The sequence below is a fragment of the Lates calcarifer genome, linkage group LG3 (genome assembly GCF_001640805.2).
Source record: "Lates calcarifer isolate ASB-BC8 linkage group LG3, TLL_Latcal_v3, whole genome shotgun sequence".
Classification (NCBI taxonomy): domain Eukaryota; kingdom Metazoa; phylum Chordata; class Actinopteri; family Centropomidae; genus Lates; species Lates calcarifer.
Genome location: NC_066835.1, coordinates 4,596,251 through 4,619,923, shown reverse-complemented (window position 1 = coordinate 4,619,923; position 23,673 = coordinate 4,596,251). Strand labels below are relative to the sequence as shown.

The 23,673-nt window shown below is 41.0% G+C and overlaps 3 protein-coding genes across 3 annotated transcripts; 2 read left to right on the top strand and 1 right to left on the bottom strand.

Moving 5' to 3' along the window:
* Positions 1-1,454: 1,454 nt before the first annotated feature.
* Positions 1,455-17,100, bottom strand: zgc:91944 (uncharacterized protein LOC436941 homolog). Its single transcript, XM_018701346.2, is given in 12 exon segments — positions 1,455-3,437; positions 4,611-4,729; positions 4,885-4,945; positions 4,947-4,981; positions 5,482-5,564; positions 8,460-8,616; positions 10,312-10,536; positions 11,780-11,890; positions 13,635-13,720; positions 14,050-14,479; positions 15,744-15,855; positions 16,952-17,100. Coding segments are annotated over 11 exon segments (1,536 nt in total). The 5' UTR covers positions 15,826-15,855; positions 16,952-17,100; the 3' UTR covers positions 1,455-3,290.
* A 1,734-nt stretch (positions 17,101-18,834) lies between these two features.
* Positions 18,835-20,264, top strand: LOC108900353 (gap junction beta-4 protein). The gene is made up of 2 exons (XM_018701347.2): positions 18,835-19,374; positions 19,514-20,264. Exons 1-2 carry the CDS (start codon positions 18,839-18,841, stop codon positions 19,806-19,808), a joined length of 831 nt encoding a protein of 276 aa, XP_018556863.1. The 5' UTR covers positions 18,835-18,838; the 3' UTR covers positions 19,809-20,264.
* Positions 20,265-21,992: 1,728 nt separating this feature from the next.
* LOC108900345 (gap junction beta-3 protein-like) lies at positions 21,993-23,123 on the top strand. Its single transcript, XM_018701332.2, is given in 2 exon segments — positions 21,993-22,559; positions 22,561-23,123. Coding segments are annotated over 2 exon segments (732 nt in total). The 5' UTR covers positions 21,993-22,043; the 3' UTR covers positions 22,777-23,123.
* Positions 23,124-23,673: the final 550 nt, after the last annotated feature.

The window sequence follows — 23,673 nt, the reverse complement described above, 5'->3', positions numbered from 1 at the left end:
TAGCTCTGTATGTAAACAACTCATCCTTAAGAGCCTTACACATGAACATAAAGCCACAATATTTAACCAATAGTGATGGTAAATGTAAAAATATTGCCAGGTAACATCAGTGGAGACAACTGAAACTGAAATGTATATGAATTCCTTTTTCCTATTCATTTCTCCTATTTTTCCTATTATAACAGTCTGAATAGAAACTCTTGTAAACATTACCATGGCGTCCAAAAACCCTGGTTTTGAATGCGGAGCTGTAGATTGGGGTGATGAATACATCTCTCTGCAAGGTCAGCTACATCACTGCCAAAAATGAAATCACCACCAGTAAAATGTTCTGCTGTTGTTGTTGCATTTCACGCAGCAACAGACAGTGGCTTTATAAGCATACAGAGCAGAATTGTTAGTCTGACAAAGACATCAATTTCAGTGGAAACCTGTCGAACAACTTTCTTATACAACCTTGAAGAATAAAAGAAAATCTTAAGGCGATGATAAAAATTAAAAAAAGTGTACCCACTTTAAATTCAGGCTGCAGCACCACCAAGGGCCAACAGCTTTCTGAGATGTTCTACTCATTTTAATAACATTTCACATTTTTCTGTAATTGCCTGTTATTTTGTACCCTCACTCCCACCTTTAATGTGCTACCTCCTCCAGTTAATTAAATTTTCTTTAACAGTCAGCCTGGACTGATGAGCTTTATATCACAGCAAGATGTCTGCACGTATTTGACTCAGCGCTGATTCAGATAAGCTCACAGTCTCCATAATGACTTAACACATTTTGCAGGCTGCATCACTTTTATTCTTGCCTTAGCAAACAATATACTTGATTTATATGTGATGACACAATGTTGCCATCTTGTGTTGAGAAGTGAGCTACTGCCTCTTAAAATGTAGAATTTTAGCTGCAGTTTGACCAAAAATCAGGCATCTTTGAGGTTGAAAATAAGAATCTGGGGAAATAAGACATGCTTCTCTGTGTATCACATCAAACAGAAATCAATTCCAATGTTCCCTGTGAGCTCATGAAGGATTATATTCTGGTGGCAATAACAGTACCTGCTAAGGTTATACAGAGATCACATGATTGTTCACCCTGTTGTTCAGCTAGCTCACAGTGATCAGCCAGCATCATCTTCAGTGACCCACAGCTTCTGCTACACCAGATGTGATCACAGCGCTGGCACTTTTCCTGAGACTAGCACTGAATGCATTAGAAGACACTGCTAAATCATTTTAACAAGTCACATAGTCTAGGTTTGAATTGAAGTGCTAAAATGTTTTGGATGTGTAACTGCTAATTTATTAGTTGAATAATTCAGTTCTACCTGCTAACAGGATGAGGCACTAACTTTGTTCCAGCTGTCCAGACATTTGCTTGAGTCAAGTTTCACCATCTTGACACGGTCAGCTGAATGTTCCTTTAATCACTCACAATAAATCCAGATACATCACTCGATTGTTTACAATTTTATTATTGTTATTGTTTTCTCATTGTCAGATAAAAGCAGATAGAGAGGAGCATATTCATCAGAAACAGCGCACAGCTTTGGGGTTCCTGTCCAAAGCCGGACGAGTGAACTGTCTGAGGTGAGTATACGTTAACAATACAGGGCAGACCCCACCATCATAAATGCTACATAACACTGTCCATATCATAAACAGTCACGATAATGGCCGCTGTCAGTGTTCTCTGACGGTCAGCCTGTAACACATTCATGACACACAGTTATTCTGAGGTAAGCTAGAGTTGGCTAGTGTTGTACTGAGCAAATAAACATCTATTACGTACTGTATATCTATAGTGTTGTGACTGTGTCATATCCTGTTCCTGTAAGCACAGGTTACTGTAGCTCATCTCTACCTTGGCATAGCTTTGGCAATAGGAGGTAACACGGTAGCGCCCTGACAGGGGCCATTTGAGAACAAGCGTCTTTGTCCATTTCATGAACATATAGGGAGTAACTCCCAAAGGCCTTGGGCCAGTAAATATGGGGGACTACATAATGCAGAGTCAGCTATTCATATTTCAAGTTTGACAAATAACAGTTTCTACATACTGCTACTTTAATTTGAAGGAAAGCACCCATAGACGTGTATATGTTCTGGGTTATGTACATGTCTAGGCCCAAATGCAGGTAGAGTCTGTATTGCTCCCCTATTTCAATTATAGTGAGTTCCACTTTGAAGTGCAGCTTTGCAGTCATACAAACTTACATGAGCTTAAGCTTTAGCTTATTCCAATAGGAGAGAAGGTGCTTGCTGCATGTAGGCCAACGCATTATGAGATTTGATCACATTTGTTTTAGCGTTCTTTCAAACGTTAAAAAAAAAAGAAAAAAATCTGAGTAGACTTATGAAACTAGTCTAGCTTCACTGGCTGAGTTGAGGTTTGAGACAGATTTTGAAATGAGGGTAAGACTACAAAAATGACCAGAGAGCAGCATTCAGTATAACAAAGAAGACAGATGACAAAGAGATACTGTGATATATACTGTCCTAGGCTTGTTTTGCTAATATAAAAAGGTATAAATAACACATCCTGTTTTGGTTAAATACAGTTAAAGATGAAGAAAACAAAGCATATGTTAAGACACAAAAAGAAACCTGGTGCAATTCTTCACTGTCTTTATCCACCATTTTTGGGATTTACCTGAGATTCCAGTTGTCCCTCAGGGCTTTACGGATTTGATAGCAACAGCACTTGCTGATTGATCGACCGATTTAATCAATCGATTGATTGAGGTTAGAGTCCTACGAGCCAGATGGGGTTAAAGACATTCAAGCAAGCAGAGGGCGTTCATGTCACCACAAATCAGATCCTTGATACCGTAACTTTTCTCCCCACCGAGCACAACCTGACCTGCAGGCTCAGCACGTTCACGTCACCACAGTCCATCAACCAACCACTCTGAAAAAGCTAAAAGAAGGCATGTAGCAAAGAAAACTGAAAAGGCTTAGCTTAAAATGGGCGAGGTATCCTTTACATAATTCTCCCTCTAAGGAATTTAGGCTTTTTAATACCATCTTGGAATGCACTATATATTGATATATATATTTTTATATATACTGTATATTGCCGTTAATATAAGCAGGATTACTGTTGATAAATACAGTGGCCTCCTTACCATCAGAGGCACCTCCGCGGGCTTCAGCACCCTTCTCCCTTTGATTTTTGGGTGTCATAGGCCCCAAAGGACCTACCCCTGGGTGGTGGAGGAGACACTTATTGTTTTCCTATTTCATCTGATTAAAATTCAAATATGATGATCCAAACTACACTGGCTTTGGTCACTCTTCATCCACAGTCTCCCTTTTTGAATCATCATCTTTCTGTTCCAGGACCTGAGGGGTGGGGCTTGGCAGGGCTGCCACCTCTGTAGTAGCCAATGAGGAGGGGTCTTGTTGGTCAATGATCCTCTGGGAAGATGCGTCTTCCTGTGGAAAGATAAACAGTAGATATATGAGCAAATTATATAGATGTTGGTATCCCTTTTATTAAAGATCTCTTGTTGACATCAAGTGGGATCCTTCTTGTGAATATAGCAGTTGGGATTATTTATGGTCTCACAACAGCCTTAAGGTAGTGGCAGTTTTTGGCTCGGTCAGCCCTAAGATTAGTGAAGCGGCTAGAGAAGCTCTACAGACTGTGTTTATGTCCTCATGCCTGCTGTGACCAGCTAACAGCTGGCTGGAGTTTCTGCCCTGCCTCTGTGACTTCTGGCAATTTCTCAATTTGTACCCAGTGTGGTAAACACTGGCTCTTAAGACCACCTCCCTCTGACTTGGCTAAAACATAACATGTGTGTAGTGATGCCAGTAATTACTGACAACACACCCTCAACAGAATCTCAACAGAAATAAAGAAGCAATCTATGTGTTCTGGTTACTAACAGACCATCCTTCGTAGCAGACACTCCCAGTTACAGGTGATCTGTTGACAGTTATAACAGCTGCACGGTGTTTCTGTCTACCACTGTAAATGTGTCACACCAAAGACATAATTTCACTGTGTTAAAAAAGGGGACTCCACAGTCCATTTTTCTAACTTTGCTGGGAATGCAACTGAACAATCACGACACAGCTTGCTGAAATGTCACACAAAAATACTGAACATGGTGGATTGTTTGGTTGTTTTTGTTTCACAAAATGCTAGATTATACAACAAAAAAGGCATCATCAAACCATTTCTTGATGCTTGATGGTGACTTTGACTTTTCTTCCCCAGAACATTTTTTTAGAACATATACATAACTGTATCATATGAATATGAATGTATGTGATATGTGTGTATGTGAAAATCATGCTTGAAAATTAGCCTATTTTGTGTGGTTAATCCTCATCATTCCTGATGTGTAAAGGCCATTATACCAGTACTTTCCCTTATATGACAAGTCAAAATATCCATTGTGATAAAGGCTTATGGAGCACAACTACTACAGCAATAATGTTTCAAATTACATGTTTGTGTTCAAATGATAGAAACACTACCAAAACTTCAGGTGAGCCAATTCTCTGTGCCAAAAACTACCATGATGAGGGTCTATAGGCCTGCGCTACTAGTCGTCTGTTTTTTGTTTCTCCTTCAATGGTGACTCTATGTGGACTTACTTGCTCTGAGAATCGATGATTCACCTGATCGGCAAACTCTTGCATCTCCCCCTCCTCACCATTTGAGTGGCAGCTTGGACTTGGCACCTCAATTCCATGGCTTTCCAAAATGGCAGCCTCTAGTTGTGTTAGACAACAAAGTGGAAATTGGAAACACAGGAAGTATAAACGTGCATGTAAACTGTCCAGTGTCCGCAGATGGAGATAAACATAACTAAAGGCTTCCTCCTATGAATCCACCTGGTGTGTGTAAAGGAAGTTATCAGACCCTCACCAATATTTGCTCTTCTCTTCATCTCCTTCCGGCGGTTGGCAAACCAGTTGTACACCTTCAACTGCCGTCACGCGCTCAAACTCAGACAGCTTACAACCTGAGGAATTAAAGAAAGAATCCATCTGTCATAAAACCAAATACACAGAATTTCTCCACGCCACGTCATCAGGGCTCAACTTAACAAGAATTATGATTCAAGAACTGCAGTTTGCTATTTTCTGTATGTCTTTCAAACAAACAAAACAACTGAGGTCTCAAAACAGTGCATCAAACAATACATTTTGCATACCAATGTGAAAGAAAATAACCAAATCCCAGAGACTAATATGGTCACACTGCTCAACAGTCTGAAAGCACAACATTTACAATATAAACCAAGAAGGGTAGCAAACACCAAGCATCTGGTATTTTTATAATATATAAATAATGACTGAATGTTCAATTATCAAAACAGTCTAATTATCCACTGAGTGACTAATCAATTCATCAGAATAGAGATCAAGTATGCAGAATGACATTTTGATTTAAAGTGGGAAAGCAGACTATTTTTAGCTGTTGCCTGAGGTGATTTCTGACAGGAGCAGTTCTTAACACTACCTGGTTTCTGAATGACAGAGTTACAGGCACTGGCGATCTCCTCTCTCTTGGCTTCGTCTGGATACTGGTTCTCCATGAAGAAACTGCAAGAGAGAAACACCCACAGTATTGGAAACAGTTAAATCATATTGCATCACAGAGTCCGCATTTATTAGAAGATGGCACCAGTCTGAACAGTGCTAGTTACGCCCTAATTTTACACCTCATCAACTTTTAGTCTTTGTATTGAACCAAGGGAGAGAAAGGACAATATTTATACAGTGGAGGAGCACGAGGAGAAGGCCTCACTGTAAAGGAATAGATTAATGGATGCACTAAGTGGATTCATTTCTGCAATTCAAGCTTTTACAGACTTAAATCTTTTCTTAGGGCCTATAAATATGAAGAGTCTTTGGTAGAAACCAAAATTTATATTTACAGGTGAAGATCTTTTTTTTCCATCTCCAAATTTTCCTTACTCATGTCTACCTTCTTTATATCCCTCCATGGCTGAAAAAGAATCATTATCTCGCATTACAAAACACACAGGGATCGATTTCTTCCAGCCCGCCTCATCCTATCACCCTCCTAGTTGCCCTATCCTGTCCACTCCGTCTCACACACACCACACACACACACACACACACACCACACACCCCACATCATCTTCACCTCTACTGTATCGTCCTTGGGTCTAAACTAGCTCATAGGGATCAGCACTGCGGTAGAATTGCGTAATCCACGGGGGCACTGCTGGTGAGTGTTGTCTGAGGGCCTTTGTGGTCTTATTACTGCGAGTGGCCGGTCTGCACCCTATACTTACAGCAACCATGTAATAGAGAAATCAATCGCACACAGAGAGTTAGAGGAATGCCTACTCCTCTTTCTCTGCATCCTTGTGAGAAGACTGTCTGGGACAAATATGTTACAGAGAAGCAGCGACATAATACACCTAATGAAAAACTGCATTATAAACCAAATACTTCTGCGCTGAACAACAAACAGGAGGTCACAACAGTAAGACACTGTAGGATGTTCACCCTGGGAAGGTTATTAATACTGACTCTTTTACCTCAAGCATTGCTGCATTCCTATCATATGGGAACGAATGGTTGAACTCTCAAGTATTGACATGCTCAAACTCATCTGAAGCCATCAAACATAAAAAGTTGGAAGTTTCCTGCTAAGCTTGGCTGCACTCAATTAGCATAAACTCAATCTAAATGAGACACTTAGGGCAAAAACCATGTAAACGTAAACTATAAGTCCCATCTTGCTGTGGCAATTTGATGACAAAGGTACTGTAATGAAAAATGGAGAAAAATAAAAACTTTTTCAAGTAGAAAATGTCAAACATTGACTAGTTCAAGCTTCTAAGGATTTGCTGCGTTTCTTTGTCTTATGTGACTGAAAACGAATATATAAGGGCCTTTGTACCCTGGGGTTTAACAAAACAAATAATGTGAAAATGTTACATTGGCCTGTGAAAAATTTTGATTCTTCACAAGTGATTAAATAAGCCAATTAACATCAGCTGAATCTATAAGAAAGATAATGGGTGTGTAGGTTCTCAGTCATCCAGAAGGCAACTGGACTTCTTTTAGGCTTCTTAAGATGTTTCACCTCTCATCCAAAAGGCTTCTTCAGTTCTAAAAACTGGTTGGGGAGTCCCAGGTATTTAACCTCTGAGAGGTGGATCCGGGAGTCATCAAACCACCCTGTCGTTATGTGAGTCGTTAGGGTCACGTGAGCCCAGGTGTGACTCATACAGTTTGAGTAACCTGGTTTATGCTGTGCAATGCAGGGAGAAATGCTCAGACCTGTACATAGGTGAAACCAAACAACCACTACACAAGTGCATAGCACAACACAAGCAGAGCCAGCTCATCAGGACAAGACTCAGCGGTTCATCTACACCTTAAGGAGAAGAGACACACTTTAGAGGACAACAAGGTCCACATTTTGGATAGAGAGGACAGACGTTTTGAGAGAGGACTAAAAGAGGCCATCTATGTCCATCTGGAACGTCCATCTTTAAACAGAGGTGGTGGTCTATGACACCAACTTTCAGCCACCTATAACACCTGGTCAGTAAGGAGCGGGAGTGCGTGGAACTCAGTACCTGAGGAGGTTAAATTGGTTACAACATACAAGGCCTTCACAAAAAAATTGCAAATGTGGCTTTTCAATACATACAGTTGCCAACACTAAAAGATAAGCCTGTTGTGATGTTGTATTTTTTTTAATTGTATAGCAAGTGTTTGTATATGTATTTTATTGTTTGCCCATTTTTTTTTTGCCTTTTTACATCATGGCCAGGGGACTACAGATAAAAACTAGCCTTCTGGCTAATTCTGGCTTTTTTAACCATGTATAATCATGTGTTTTATGAAATTGCACTGTCCCTTTTTAAATAAACTAAAGAAAAAAAAAACACAGTCCTGAGAGCCTTGCCCAGGAGATTTAACCCCCATTCACACCTTGAGACACGTGACCCTAACGACTCACATGATGTCAGGTTGGGGTAACGACCCACCAATGAGTCACACCTGGGCTCATGTGACCCTAATGACTCGCATAACGACAGGGTGGGTTGACGGCTCCCAGAACCACCTCCCAGAAGTTAAATACCTGAGACTCCCCAACCAGAACTGAAGAAGCCTTTTGGATGGGAGGTGAAATCTCTTCAAGAAACCTAAAAGAAGTCCAGTTCCCTTCAACTTTAGCACGTAAGAGAGATAATGGTTAGTTGCAGCACTAGTTTAATCTCATACACAGTAAACACTGCTTGATTTGACTTAGTTTTTCATTGTTAATGTTGCTTGAATGAAGGAGTCAGTGTAACCTTGAGTTCCTGAGAAGAATTTCCTCTCTTAAAGTTGAGTCAAATGGTTTATTAAACAAGAAATTTCTACTCTCTACTATTTTCCCACATTACATGAATGCAACACATACAGCACGTGTCTCCTTTGTTTTTCAAACTAGTAAAACTCACTCACCTCTCCATGATGGATTGGCACTCCTTCCTCCAGGTGAACCTGCTTCCTCTACGTAGCCTCAGAGGCCCACCCACCATCCCTGCTCTGTCACCAGACATGATCCCCGTCCTCCAGTCAGGTTCCTCCTTCACCAAAGACCGCATTGATAAGGTGGCACCTGAAGATGTGAGCACATGCCACAGTTTGACTGTAGAGGGTTTGTGGAAACAAAGATGAAAGTGATTATGTTAAAAACTCAAGCTGCTCTAGCACCAGCTGTACAGAAGTTGGATCTGAAGTTGGAGTGCGAAGTCAACACTAACTGTGTAACCACTTAGTTTCAATTCTGAACTCACAACTCTGTCGCACCAATTTATCATTTATTGATCGCTTTAGTTAGATGATCATTACTGAGGTGAAGATAGCACTGTCACACCTAAAAGTAGGTAATAATAGGTAATAATAAAAAACATTAACAAAGGTCTCTGAAAACCAAACACGCTGCATTCTGAAATCACACTTCACAATACACAGTGTCGATGTTAAGTTTCATCATAAATGTAAACAACTGTAGTCTGTCACAGGAAATGTGTTCTTGGATTGGACTGTACCAGCTACTGATAAATACACTACTAAGTCTGTGCATGTCCTGCATTCTCAGCTCTTTTTAAACTAGAGATTTACCATCTTAGGTTGCATCATTTAATTATAATGAATGAATATCCGATTACATAAATCTAACCAACATTATTCAGCCATTTAGACTAATGTCACTGACATACCATTTGGTAATTTGAGGTGTACTGGTATTTTTGGGATAGTTTGCACACCCTTACACATTAACCTCTGTTGCTCTTCACACACTAGCATGCTAACATTAGCTTTGTCACTTGAACATCAGCTATGCATCACTTACACCAGGCAGTTAGTGTAAATATTTAGTGATACTATTCCCAACACTAGTTTGTGAGGTGCTACGTATTTGAACCTTTGTGATAAATCTTCACATAGTAAACACTTAATTTATGACTAGGATAACTTTGAACTCAGGAAAAGCTGGTGCAACTGACTTCCTTTAACATCAGTTTCTCCTATCATTCTAACCTTTTTACCATTTACACTTATTAAGGAATGAATTTCAGCTGCTTTGCATACATTTTAAGTTATATCGGTAACTCTATGTTGTCATTTTTGAGAAAAATACCAAATATCAATACTGAAATGAGATATTGTCATATCACACAATCACTGCCACCTTCAAACATTTGCACTCTACACTTTACATTTTCATTATGTATATTTGTGTTTCTTGTGTATATATTTACGTTTCTTGTAAATATATTATTTGCTTTTTGCTCTTTCTGCTCCTTAGCCTTACTTCTACTTCTCCGCATCTGTCACTGTTCTTTAGCACCGATATACCAAGACAAATTCCTTGTATGTGCAAACTTACTTGGCAATAAAATCTAATTCTGATAAAATCTTATTACTGATAGTAATTTTCTTTACACAACACACAATATAAATGCACATTTTTTATATTTTTGATCCCCTAAAGCTGTTTTTGTTTGTTTGTTTAAACTGCAGAAAAATAAACTCTATGGTGAACAAAGAACAGATTGGTGAGACTGTTCCAGTCATCTCTGGCATTTCTGTGCTTCAGTTTTAATAGTGTGGACCCACTTCATTTTTAGCATTGGGGTACAATCTTCTAGTTTATCTCTGCTGGGGGAAGAAAAGCAATCTGTCAGCGTGGGAAGCATTTGCAACAGTCTCAAAGTGGCTATGGGTTTAATGGCATGCAGGCTGGCTGATGTTGCATGCATCCCCTGCTGCAAGCCGCTGAGGCCAGGGAAGGGAGGGACTGGGTTACCTGGCTGGGCCTGGGCGGCTGCGGCGGCAGCAGTGTACCACGGCAGCAAGTGCATCAGCAGCTCTCTCTGCCTGCTCCACACAGGGTTGGGGTTGAGGTTGGTGTTGGGATTGGGGAGGATGTTGGGGAGGCTGCCGCTCACCCCTGCTACCGTCCCGTCTCTGTCCCCTCCCCTGGCCCTGGGCATGGGGCTCACGCTGTGCTGGCTTTCACTCCATCTCAGCCCTTCAGTCGGGACAAAACCAATGGTCAGGCAGGCCACAGGCATGGATCAGATTATAGGCAGGTTTGGCTAATGTCATTGGAGATTAAGAGTTGACTGGGTTTACTGACATACTCCTGTAGACCTATCTGGCAATTTTCAGTCATCAACAAAAGTCTGCTTTATCGCATAATTCAGTGTATTTGCCAATTAAAAATTTGACTGATAACATTGCTTCTTTGGAGTTTCATGATGGGCAGGTCAACAGGAGCCTACGTCAGAAGCAAAGCACTGTGACCGCTTTGGTTTTTGAAACATTGCAGAGAAACTCAGTTCATGTTAGTATCATTGTTAATAGCCTGTTTGTTAGCCATGTAGGAATGAAAACCAGCACCAGAGTACCTCCAGCATGAGGGCTGAGAACTACAGAGGAGCTAAGGAAAAGCTTGGGCAGGTGGGGTTAAAAAAAAAAAATAAATTAAGATGAAGGAAGGCAGCAGGGACAGCAGATGGTCCATCAGTGGCTTTGTTTATTTTGCAGAACTGGTAAAGTGAAACTGCGACATTTGACATGATTTATTGCGAATGCACGCCATCTGACACAAACCAATAAAAGCTGGGAGCATCTTTAGCTGCTACTCATTTGGTACGGTGCAGCTGTTTAAAACCATACCATTTTTTTTAGGTAGTCGTATGCTCGTATCCTAGGACATGGAGAGGTCAATGCCAACCCAAGCTGTTACTCTAGCCTGTACAGACAAACCGCATTCACCCACTTAAGTTTCATTTCCAAACCAGAAGCCTTAATATTATTGATTAGCATCTCCTGTGACAGGACTACCTTTATCATTTGTCTTTTCTCTGAAATTATAGATTTGTCTCGTGTCCTTCCTTGACCTCACAGCCCTCGAGGACCAGGATGGAGTTAGCGTGAGGAATTAGAGGCGTGTGGGTGAGGTTTACCATGCAAGAGGATGGGGAGGGGGAGGAAGAAGAGGAGGGCAGATGGAGGGGGGAGGTTAGCAAGCAGTGGCTCATATTCATGAAACACAAAAAATGTAATCTCTTTTTAATACACACCTTCCTTCCTACATTATCTTATCTATAACCTATTATCATTAACCTGACATTCAACCTTGAGGCCCTGATCATCACTCTCATAATTAGTCTTTTTGCATCTGACATTCATCATCCCTGTAACTATCTACATTCTACTCATCTGCTCTACAATAATCACATCCGACACTGCGTCACCCTGCGTCTCACCTGGGTTATTCCTCTCCAGCAGGTACCAGCGGTAGAAAGCTCTGCGCTTGGAGTCGCTCATCTCCAGGCCTTGCTGCAGCAGCCACTGGGAGATGTAGCTCTGGCTGATGCCTGCGCGCACGAGGCGAGACATGTTATCTTAACACATTTAAGACATTGATTTATTTCATGGTGCAGCCAGCAGCATTTCTACTACCGAGATTGGCCGTGAGCCAGCTGTGGAATACTCCTGTTAAGCTAATGAAGCCGACCCAATAGCAATACTCTGATTAAGGACATGTGATTTGAAAATTTCCCGGGGGGAGGGGGGAGAAAGTTTGCTGCTGTGAACATGGGGCTAGTTGTGAGGTGAACAGTATTGAAGAGGCCCCTGTCTGCTGATTATCTATTACTGCTGCTACATCTATTATCATAATAAGTCCATTGATAAGATCTGCTTGAAAATATGTTTTGCTCAGTAGAGTTGTATCTATATAAACCCAAACACTCTGCAGTCTGTGCTATACTTTATTCATTAAAAAAACAATTGTTAACAAAAGGTTGTTGTACCATAAGTTGTATAATTATTGTATATTACTGTATGTATATACATTTATGTTCAAACTCAGGCTGCAGCTACGATTCTATCAGTTACTTTATTATAAAATGTCCAAGACAAGGTCATGAAATGCCCATTTCCAAAACTCCTGATGCTCCAAATGCAGAGATTTTCTAATTAAAAAGGCAGCAAATTGTCACATGAGAGAAACTGGAACCAGAGAATATTTGGATGGAAAGAAAATATCTATTAATCGCTTATCAAAACTGCTGCGGATTAATCCTCTTCACAAATTAAAAAACTGTACTTTTTTACATGCGTTTTGGGTTTAATAACTGAAGCATGAAAAAACAAGCCAGCAAACCACCATGCACTGTATCACTTTACTGATCTCAGATCAGGCAAATAACATTGTCCTGTTTAATTTCCACACAAAGGCTCATACAGCACTGTGGTCGACTATAGGCTCCCGGTACTGATGTTGCAGCAGAGGGTATTCACAAGAGTTGAAACAATTAGTCAATCAACCAAATAAGTTGACTGAGAAAAATAATCAGCAATTATTATAAAGCTATTTAACATTTTTGCCACATTTCAAGGAAAAATGTTAAACATTCTATAGATTAACCTTCTCATTTATTAAAAACTAGCTGCTCTTCTCTCTCTCATGTTGTGGTTAGATGAATATCTGGATGGATAAAACAAGAAATCTGAAGATGTCACTTTGGGCTCAGGGAAGGTGTGATGGGCATTTTTCACTATTGTTGGACATTTAAGGGGGCAGGTGATTGATCAGTTAATTGTAAAAATAATCTGCATGTTGATCAACAATGAAAATAATCGTGAGTTGAAACCTGAGTATTTTCTACTGTAAAGTTACTGCTTGCTGCCAGAACACAGACATGTTTCTACAAAAGAACTTATAAAAACAGCACTGGTGGTCATTTCATTATTTTCATATGTGCAGAGGACTGCAACATGTTTCAACATTACTGCAGTTAACGTTTTGAAATAGAGCTGAACACTCCCACTTTGTTAGTCAGGGTCCCTCATCGCAACCAGTTAGCTTGGTGGCTGATTATGTGTTTGGCACACTGAAGTACGAGCCTGAAACTAGTGCCCCCTATTCTATTTAACAAATTTGTAATCAATTATCTATCTTGTCTGAAAATCAAACTGTAGTATGAGATTCCCACCCCCGGCATTTCAGCACTGTTAATAATTGCCCACAAATGACATCTGGCATGTATCATCTGCTCTTGAAGCAGTTCACTAAGCTGTGCTGACTTTGTAAAAACAGCAGAGAAGGCAGAGTACCTGTAACTTGGCCTACGATTGCCTGAGAGATCCTGCGATTGTTGAGGAAAGTTTTGATCTCTTCTTTCACCAGGTTGCTGTCTCTCCTGTAAAAGCAACAAAACCCCATCATGGTATAAGGACCATTACACTGTGGTTAAAACAGAAGCCTTTGCTCTGACTAACCTTATTCACTGATGATTCTCTTTTTTCAGCCGTCCCTAAACACCTGACCTGAATTAACTCCACTAAAATTCTGGAGAACAAGTCTGCACCTCTGGGGACAGAAGCTGTCATTATCTGATGTTATAATAGTCTCGATTTGTCTCTATTATTCTTTTGGTCTTTCTTTTCAACTCATCTTCACCCATCACTAATTCATCTCTGAGCTCCCTCACAACAATTGGCACCACCCTCCTCCTCTCTCCCTTCTCACCTCATGTACTCCTCCACCTTCTCCTCCAGGTCCCACTCCTCCTCTCCCATCATGTCGTAACTGAACGATCGCTGCACCGCCACGCTGGGAGGGTACAGCGGAGGAGGCGAGGCCTCGTAGCTATGGCTGGGTGACAGCGCGGCGCCGTCCAGCCCGGAGGTCTGCGTGGTGGCAGAAGCCAGGGAGAGCGAGGAGGAGGAGGAAGATGACGAGGAGGACGGGGCCGGGGCAGCTGTGGTGGGGGTGTTGTTGGACGGGGCCGGGTGAGAGTCACAGTGCGACGGGCGGTGGTCTGGGTCGAGCCTCTCCAGGGACTCCAAAGCGTGGATGATCTGAGGTTTGGTCATGCCGGACAGGCGCAGGCGCTGCAGGAGGTCGATTTGTTCGATGGTGTAGCGTGGCTCCACCTCACAGCACTCCATTCTGGCATCTGCATACATAACGAGGGGTGTACATTTTACCAAAGCGAACTTGAGACTAGCTTTTTGAATGAAACACTAGACCAATTATGTAAGTGAATAGGAACCAACTGTAGCTCTATAAATATACCAAAGGCCTGCAAGGCTCGGTTGATTTCTCACCAGATAAACAGCATCCCGAGACTTCACAAAGTGTTACCAAGACATATACTGCTATATTTATCTCTGCACCTTTGATAGACCTTAAATTTAGATAATATGTTGCAGGCTTTTTCAGAACCTGCAGACAAACTGATAAAAATGATGAAAGGATTATTATTAGATGAAAAAACAAACAATAAAAAGACATGAAAAGCTGAATTCACACACTACACTTCCTTTGTTGGGGTTCATTTATCTTGAGTACAGCACTTTCACTGCAAATGACTAAATCATTTCATTTACATTAATACCAAATAACTTTGAGTTGACACAAGACTGGTTTATAAAACTCAACTTAGGGAAAGGAACAGACTGCATTCTCCTCTGAAGAACCCTTGGGTCATTCAAAAATTTGGCAAACTTTCAAAACACTTGGCACAGACACTTGGGGCTAACCTTGCTCCATTTGTCCAGGGTGGAATTAAAGAAAGATCACCCTGGCATACATAGCCTAACATCAGGTCCCCTCAGCCTAGTCATATCCACCTTTCTTTTTACTTTCTAGTCCTAACATGCTCTATTAACTGTACAGACTACAGAGTAAATGTTTAACTCAATTAGAAAATCTAGCAATTTAACATGACCTTGCTTAATTGAAAGGGAAGACACCTGAGACAACATATATTGATGTATTCTTCAAATCTGTTAAAACCCACTCTTCAATTTGGCTTAGGTGCACTGTAATAATTTTGCATAGGCATACCTCCAAAAACACCCAGTGGTGAGCAACAACAAGCAGAGTCAACTACCTATAAAAAGTTGATTTTGGCAAATGGGATGTATGCCGAACTTACCTGAGATGCTTCAAGTCTAAAACTGCCACATATGCATCTTCGTTAATAAGCAGAACAGAGTTAACTTGCCAAATTTTTTGCAAATGCTTCCGTTTCAAATTTTGTGTTGACGGGACAGCCTGTCACCCATCAGAGCTAAAGTAATTTAAGTCCGCCAATGTTCTCTCAATTGAATTCTAGGTTATTTCTGTGCAAACCCAAAAGATTAAGAACAAAGCAGGAAGCTGACTTTGGTTTAAAAAGTGAGTAAAACCGTGTCCCGTCATTGAGGTGATCTTACCTGATGGAGGGGGTGACACAGACAGGCGCCCCGGGAGTGGTTCAGTGCGTGGGGTCGCAGCGGGGACACACCACTGTCGCATGGCTCAGCGGAGTTCAGCTCGGCTGGACCTCTACAGAGTAAAAGACAAGAGACTTGCTGCAGTGTGCTGCGGTTAAGCTGCCTCTATTAGCATGCTGGCAAACCCACAGCAGCAGATAACTCGCTAGCAGGATGTGTTGGCTAAGCTAACGCCGTCAACTCCGCTCGGTTCCCCTGAGCACCAACCTCCCATCGATAGCTGCTTGCTATTTTGTTGTATTAAGTTCGCCAGTACGAATCAAGTTCAAAGCGGAAGTATTGCAATGTTACATTCAAAATAAAAGCATTTTGTAACGTCCCTACAAACCGATGTTTTGGAATGTTGCATGCTTTCTATTAATAGATAAATGAATAAGTAACCACTTTTTATGCGTTGGATTATACTCTCAAAAGAGCAGTTATGGTTCATAAAGCACAATCAATGCATCAGTGCTTTAATCAATGCATAAGCATTTACTTATTACCGATTTAGACTGAGAAAGAAACCTATGGGCGTTTTGCTCTCCATGGTTGTTAGAATTAAACTCATTGTGTACAGTTATTAAGAAGACTACTATGTCAGTTGCCCATAGATTTAGAAACACAATTATTTCCATTTAGTTTAGTTTACTGATTGTTTAATTCAATTTTCTGTTTAGCCTTTTAACTGAAAATAGTTGGGAAGAGTGAACAATCCAGTTTACAAGGTCAAAAAGCATCATTGCTTGATATGGCCAGCACCGCGAACTTCACAGATAATCAACTCATAATTGTTTTTCAATTTGGATGCATTTAAAAAAAGTTATTAAAATACTATGTAATTATCCGTCTATACGATATGCGATTTAATTTTGAAGGACACAGGAAACAACTATCCAGTCTGGTTAACTTGACCGTACAGTCTGTACAGTCTTGGTTATCAACTTACCTAAAACTTGAACCTTGGTGGTTACATTAACAGTGTGACAGTATTTCAGATGAGCTGTTATGTACGAAATCTTTACAGTTAAACATAGCTGCAAGTAAACATTTGATGAATTAGGTCGAGGAGCTGGGACTCAGTCAGTAGCTAACGACTTAGCTCGCTAGCTAGCAAAGTTAGCAGATAGCTAGCACCGGATTGTCCCACCGCGGAGCACCTCTCTTACCTCCCGTTGGGGTGGAGAGATAGCTGCAGCCGGCTGGACGGAGAGGGAAGATGGCGAAAACTGTGGAGGAAGTGTCGGTCCACCCGACCCCAACCAAAGAAAGTAACTCGTCGGTCCGGAGCTGACGGTTAACTAGCGACCAGAGGGTGAACGGTGCAGGGTCATATTGTCTTTCAGCTATGCAGTAGGGAGATAGTGTATGCAAATGTGGGGAGTCTGTCTCAATTTATGACCCTTCACCCGACACCAGTCAAGCCAGCAATAATTATAATCATGATTTCCGGTTGCACTTTACCTACTCTAAATTACCATAGCTCAATTTAAACACTTCAACGTGCCGAAATGACAGTAAAAGTTACATTTTAACGGGGGAAGGTAATATAATACCATCAATGCTCATACATATATCTAGTTTAGGCAGCGCATGCGGTAATGCTTTTGTAACAGTTCAGTGGTTTATCCTTTTATTTTGCCTGCTACAGGAAAATAACTCACCAAATATGTCTGCCTTGACGCAGCACCACCCACCACGTACAGTAAACGGTTTTGTCTCTTTATATACAGTCTATGGCAGGGGTCTCCAAAACACTGCTCTAGAGGGTCAAAAGAGACATTGATGTGATGTCTGACGTGATGTGAGTTATGGATATTGATATTTAATACCTGGTTACACAACTAAAATTACTAATTTTACTGATGGTATTATAATGACGTACTATAATAATGATAATGATAATATTAATAGATTTGGATTCCCTAAAGGGATCTAAGCTCCAGCTACATTCTGACATGAAGCTGGATAATATCATAGTCGTTAACCAAGATGACCAGTCCTTAAAGCTATTATTTACTGATTTTGATGTGGTCCCCTGAGTCTCTGAAGTCTACAATGGGATGAACATTAAGTCTATCTGTAACAGTTTTGTTCAACCTGCAAAATTCATAGCTCTGTCTTTCTGTTGGAAGTGATGCAGTAGTTCTCTGGTGTCTGAGTAGTATTATGTCAGATGTTTTCTCAGGCTTTAAATCTTGGCAGCATTTGACTCTCAGGGCCCTGGAGGATACTCTGGGCCTCCCCTTTTCCAAGGCTGTTGACATGGACTCCTCATATTTTTGTACCTCAAAGACAGCCTGTTTGTTGGAGAGAGAGAATATCCATTGCTGAGTAATGTAATATACTTAGCTTTGGCCAAACCATATTATTCAGTCTATGGTCCAAAACCCAAAGGAATACTGGACTCGTGGACTTGTAAATATTCTCTTGTCCTTTCCAGAGATGATGGACCAGCCCAGGGACCCACAGAGACTTTGATCATTGAGAACCAGCACTTTGAGGCTTACAGATTTACAATACTGGAAACATGGGGAAAAAGAGCCTGGCTCTGTCCAAAGTCAAAAAAATATCTGCCTGCAAGCACCTCTAAGGCTCACTGGGAAGCAGATTTTTTTTTTATCTTTGGACAGAGCCACACTCTTCTCATCTAACTGAGTGTATTTATGAAAATGCGAACTATTTCTTCAAATATCTAACTTGTAGTATCATGAACAGCTCTGGGCTCACATGTGAATTAGTGTCTAGCAATCTCTCTGCCTCTCTATATCTCTCCTGCCTGTTAGTCAAGGTGTTTGCTATCACCAGTTCCACTAGTGACAGTCGCTGAAGAATGAGTCGATGTTTGCTTTGCTCAATATTCCTCCCTCCCCTGCAACCTGTGCCAAGAAGGCAGCAGTAATAAGTACTATATTAAAGAGCCTTTGTGTCTGATATGCTCAGTTCAGTGAGTCCAAGCCATCTGTGTTTGAGCACTCAGCAAAGTGCTGTTGGGTTGTCTTAGGGTGTTTTTTTTCTTCTTCTTGGGAGTTCAGTCTAATATCTAAGATAACACCATGAACTGGGCCTTCCTCGAGGGCCTCCTCAGCGGGGTGAACAAGTACTCAACAGCGTTTGGTCGCATCTGGCTCGCCATTGTTTTCATTTTCAGGCTTTTGGTTTTCCTGGTGGCTTGCGAGAAGGTATGGGGGGATGAGCAGAAGGACTTTGACTGCAACACCCGCCAGCCCGGTTGCCACAACGTCTGCTACGATCACTATTTCCCGATCTCCTACACCCGACTCTGGGCTCTCCAGCTGATCTTTGTCACCTGCCCATCCCTTCTCGTGACTCTCCATGTGGGCTACAGAGAAGAGCGGGAGCGCAAACACCGGCTGAAGCACGGAGAAGACTGCGCCCCTCTGTACGATAACACGGGGAAGAAACGAGGGGGTCTCTGGTGGACCTACTTCTTCAGCCTGCTCTTCAAGATGGCAGTGGATGCAGTGTTTGTCTTCTTGCTGTTCTACATCTACGAGGCCACCTTCTTCCCTCCATTGGTAAAATGCAATGAAGAACCATGTCCGAATGTGGTGGACTGCTACATTGCCAGGTAAGTGCACCTCTGAAGTTCTAAATGATGAAGGTCCTGGAATCTCAATGGCTAATCTTGGACTCTGACTTAAAAAAGCTAACTTATTTAAGAGTCTTAATGGTATGCTATCTCTCATCATTGACCATATGTTCCCCAGACCCACAGAGAAGAAAATATTCACCGTTTTCATGGTGGTGACCAGCTTTGTGTGCATCTTCCTCACCCTCTGCGAGGTCCTCTACCTGTGTGGGAAGAGGTTCTGGGAGTGCTGTGGAGGAGGACCAAGTTCCGTGAGAGAAAACTCCTTCATGATGACCAGAACCCCTCTGACTGGGAAGGAAAACTCGGCCTACAACGAGTCAGTCCCGGACAAGGCCAGGATGGTCAATGACAGCAACGGAGAAATGGGCAAAGAGAGTTCAGCTCCAGCGTACAGCATAGCCATCTCATGAGAGCCATCATAAGTTTGACTGAGGAGAATAAAGTGAAAATCATGGGTAGATTTTGTACTGTCGGCCAGAGTTACGGGCAGAAACTCAGTTTTCAGGCATTGCTGTTTACAGAGGTCATATCATTTTTACACAGCAGTTTTATATCAAAGAAATGTAGTGTTTTTGTCCCTTAATATTGTTGAGCTGAAAATACATGTAATACTTTTTAATACACTTCTAAAATGACTGACATATACTAGAGGTGATTTATTTTTTCTATTTATATGATTATGTTATTATTTTGTTATCTGTTTCTAGAGTATTATAGCCACAAAATGAATTTGCTGGATGTGCAGTGTGTGCATTAACATAAAGTGGACATGAGGAAAATATCTATGTAAGAGCATACACAATATAATCATTACCCCAGAAATAAAGACAGATGCCAGTTATTGTTTCTTAAAATAAACGACTATCCTGTGAAATTTACTGTTGCCCTTTTTTTTTATCCCCGTATTTCATACAGGTTTTGGACATCTTTGGTATTAAACTGATGACCTCTGTATTTCTCAGGTCAAGAAAGACATCTGTAATTTCTCTACAATATGCAAGGCTGTTGAAATGGGTGCAGAGGTATAGAACCAACAGAGTGTGGAGTAAAACATGTTCAAATACAATCAGAAAAACCACAACATGAAACACCAAAAAGACTCGGGTACAGAATGATCCCATGAATGAACACATAGTTAGTGTTGGGAGTAGCATTATTGACAGAAGTTGATAAAACCACCACTCCTACAGTAAGTTTCAGGACACCTTAATGATAATTGAACACATCCTGTATTCCTTCCAGAGAAAAACAACAGGCCGAGAGTAGATTTGTAAAGGACAGTATCAGGAGACAGCATGTACTTAATAAGGCAGTGCCTGTTGTACATTCTTACCCAGGAAAATGAAATAAGCAAAGGCTTGTTATATCTGATTTTGTGACATTGGCTCTCCATATCTCAGGTCTTGTTTAATGGTCCCAGAGTGCTTGCTCAAACAAATGTTAGGTGGTGGCCCTGTTTAATCCTGATTAATCAAAAGCTACAAAGGTGCATATCTCCACATTGCAGTTACTAATGGAACTGATATGAAGTCACCTGTTAAGAAACGTGGTGATCAGAGTAGACAAACACACCTAAGTGGGGTCTACTGAGGTCTACCTGTTATGTATTATACCGTATCACCTTTATAAATATGCACAGTCACGCTTGGTTATGAAATTCCTTGTTCTATTTGTCTAGTCTATTTGTCTGTTTAAGTGAAATGTATTTTTTACCATACAACTGCTATAGTAAACGTGAGTTAAACATACATTGTTCCTGGAGCTCTTGGGTTAGCTGAGTGTCAGGTCCAAGATAAATTGATGCTGACAATAACCTTATATAGGTTTGTCATATGTAGCTGGAGTTTTAAAGGGAAACTCTGGGTGGGTGCCAACAGTGGCCACACCTCCAGATTATGGCCAAGAGTTGATTCTTCAGCTCAGTCAATACTGCAGACCCACTGTAGGAGAGAGGTTGGCAAAACCTAGCTGTGGCACCTATTCCCACAGTAAATCAATTTCCAGGACGGGACATGATTGACTGAGTGGAACACCAGAAGTGTTAAGGTAAGCTAAGAAGATTTCATCATGTTTTGAGAATGAATATTTTATTTCAGCTGTGTTCAGTTTTAAGACTTTCTGCAAAGTGAAGAATATGAATTAAGAAAAATTCAGTGTGGATATTGTTGTTGGAGCAGAGTGAAAGGATATTAAATAAACTCTACATTCAAGCCTCATACTAAACTTTCCTAAAGGTGTATTAGGCTGAAACCGAGTATTCCTTTGCTCTTTGAAAGGTTTTACATGCTGAGCAAGCAAGTATTTATCAATTATTTAAGCCATCTCTCTTTGGAGTACCAAACTTTGTAAGAAGTGGAAACATTTTTAACTGTGAAAATAGGGCCAGATCTTTGAGGTTTCAGAGGATCAGTGAAATATTTGATCAGAAAAGAGAAAACCTATCAAAAGTACACAGTAAAATATTTGGAACAGATGACAGAATATTTCGCTAAATCAAAGCTGGCTTTATATATTTTTCAGATTATTTCACTAACTTCGCCTTTGTCTCTTTATTGTGTTCTAGATTGTCTATTGTGACCTATAAAGCTTCCCTCCTGCAATATTTAAAGACAGACCTCTAAAGAACTGAGTCAAAGCTGAAGATCATGGATTGGAAGTTTCTCCAGGGTCTTCTTAGTGGAGTCAACAAGTACTCCACTGCCTTTGGACGCATCTGGCTATCAGTGGTCTTTGTCTTCCGGGTGTTGGTCTTCGTGGTGGCTGCCGAGCGCGTCTGGAGCGACGACCAGGGACACTTTGACTGCAATACCCGCCAACCGGGGTGCACCAACATCTGCTATGATTACTTCTTCCCCGTCTCTCACATTCGCCTGTGGGCCCTGCAGCTCATCTTCGTCACCTGCCCCTCATTCATGGTGGTGCTGCACGTGGCCTACCGAGAAGAGCGGGAACGCAAGTACCGGGCCAAGCACGGCGAGAACACAAGGCTGTACGACAACCCGGGCCAAAAGCATGGTGGCCTCTGGTGGACTTACCTGATGAGCCTGTTTATCAAAACCACCTTTGAAGTCACATTTCTCTACGTGCTCCACTACATCTATGACAGCTTCAAGCTGCCCCGGAAGGTCCAATGTGATGTCAGTCCCTGCCCCAATTTGGTAGGACTGCTACATTTCCCGGCCCACTGAGAAGACCATTTTCACCTACTTCATGGTGGGGGCGTCTGTCGTGTGTGTAGTGCTCAACATCTGTGAGATTTTCTATCTGATTGCTTCCCGGGTGGTGAATCTCAAACATCGAGGCAGCATTCACACTTCATCCAGAAAGATCCACCCTGGCATGGACTGTGACGGCTGCAAGTCTTCTCTTACATCCTAGCTGGAGGCCCAGTGTAGAGAATCAAGATGTCTTCTTATACCTCTGTTTGATTAACTATAGAGTGATTACTTTTTCTCCATCAAAGGATAGGTTCACCGTTTCTCCAAATCTGACTTAATACAATACTCACATGCTTTTGTGTACATTGACAGAGTTGTTGGTCGCTGTAATCGTTTCTGATTTTCTGCTTTCTCTAATTTACCCTCAGGATTTTGTCCAGTGTGTCCTCAAATTATGAAATGACCTCTACATTGCAATCATACAGCAACTAATAACTCTTTCAATGTACCCACTGGCATGTGTGTATTGTTTTAAGATAGATGTGGAAAAGGTGAACCAATCTCTTACAGGTATTTAAAATTTCTACGTAATTTTCTATGTAAATGTATATATTTTGGCATAAACATTCAATGCCCTACAATGTTATTAGAATTATCTACAACATTTGTAATAAAGAGTGGAATGATACATCATTGACTAAATTGATGATTAAATTAAAAGGAGATGCTCATATTTTTGTGACCATTTATTATTCTTCTTATTATTATTATTCTTTTTTTTTGTATTTCCTGAAAATGTTAGTCAAAGCACTGAAATGTAAGTTGTTTTTTTTTCATTTTGAATTAAGATTAAATCGCAGAAAATACATGTTCATGTCAAAGATCTGCTTTCTCTTCCTTTAATGTCGCCAATTCTCCACCTGGTGGCACTAGAGTCATATTACAATACCATGTCAAGGTTGGGAAGTCTTGAGAATGATACCACTTCTTTAGCGTTATTTTATGGTTGTGCATTACATGTTACACTAACAAGTTAAATTTCAATTCCTACAACGTTCATAAACTATCTTTTGTGGTACTCATTAGTAACTTCGTGGTAGGGTTAAGGACATAGGCT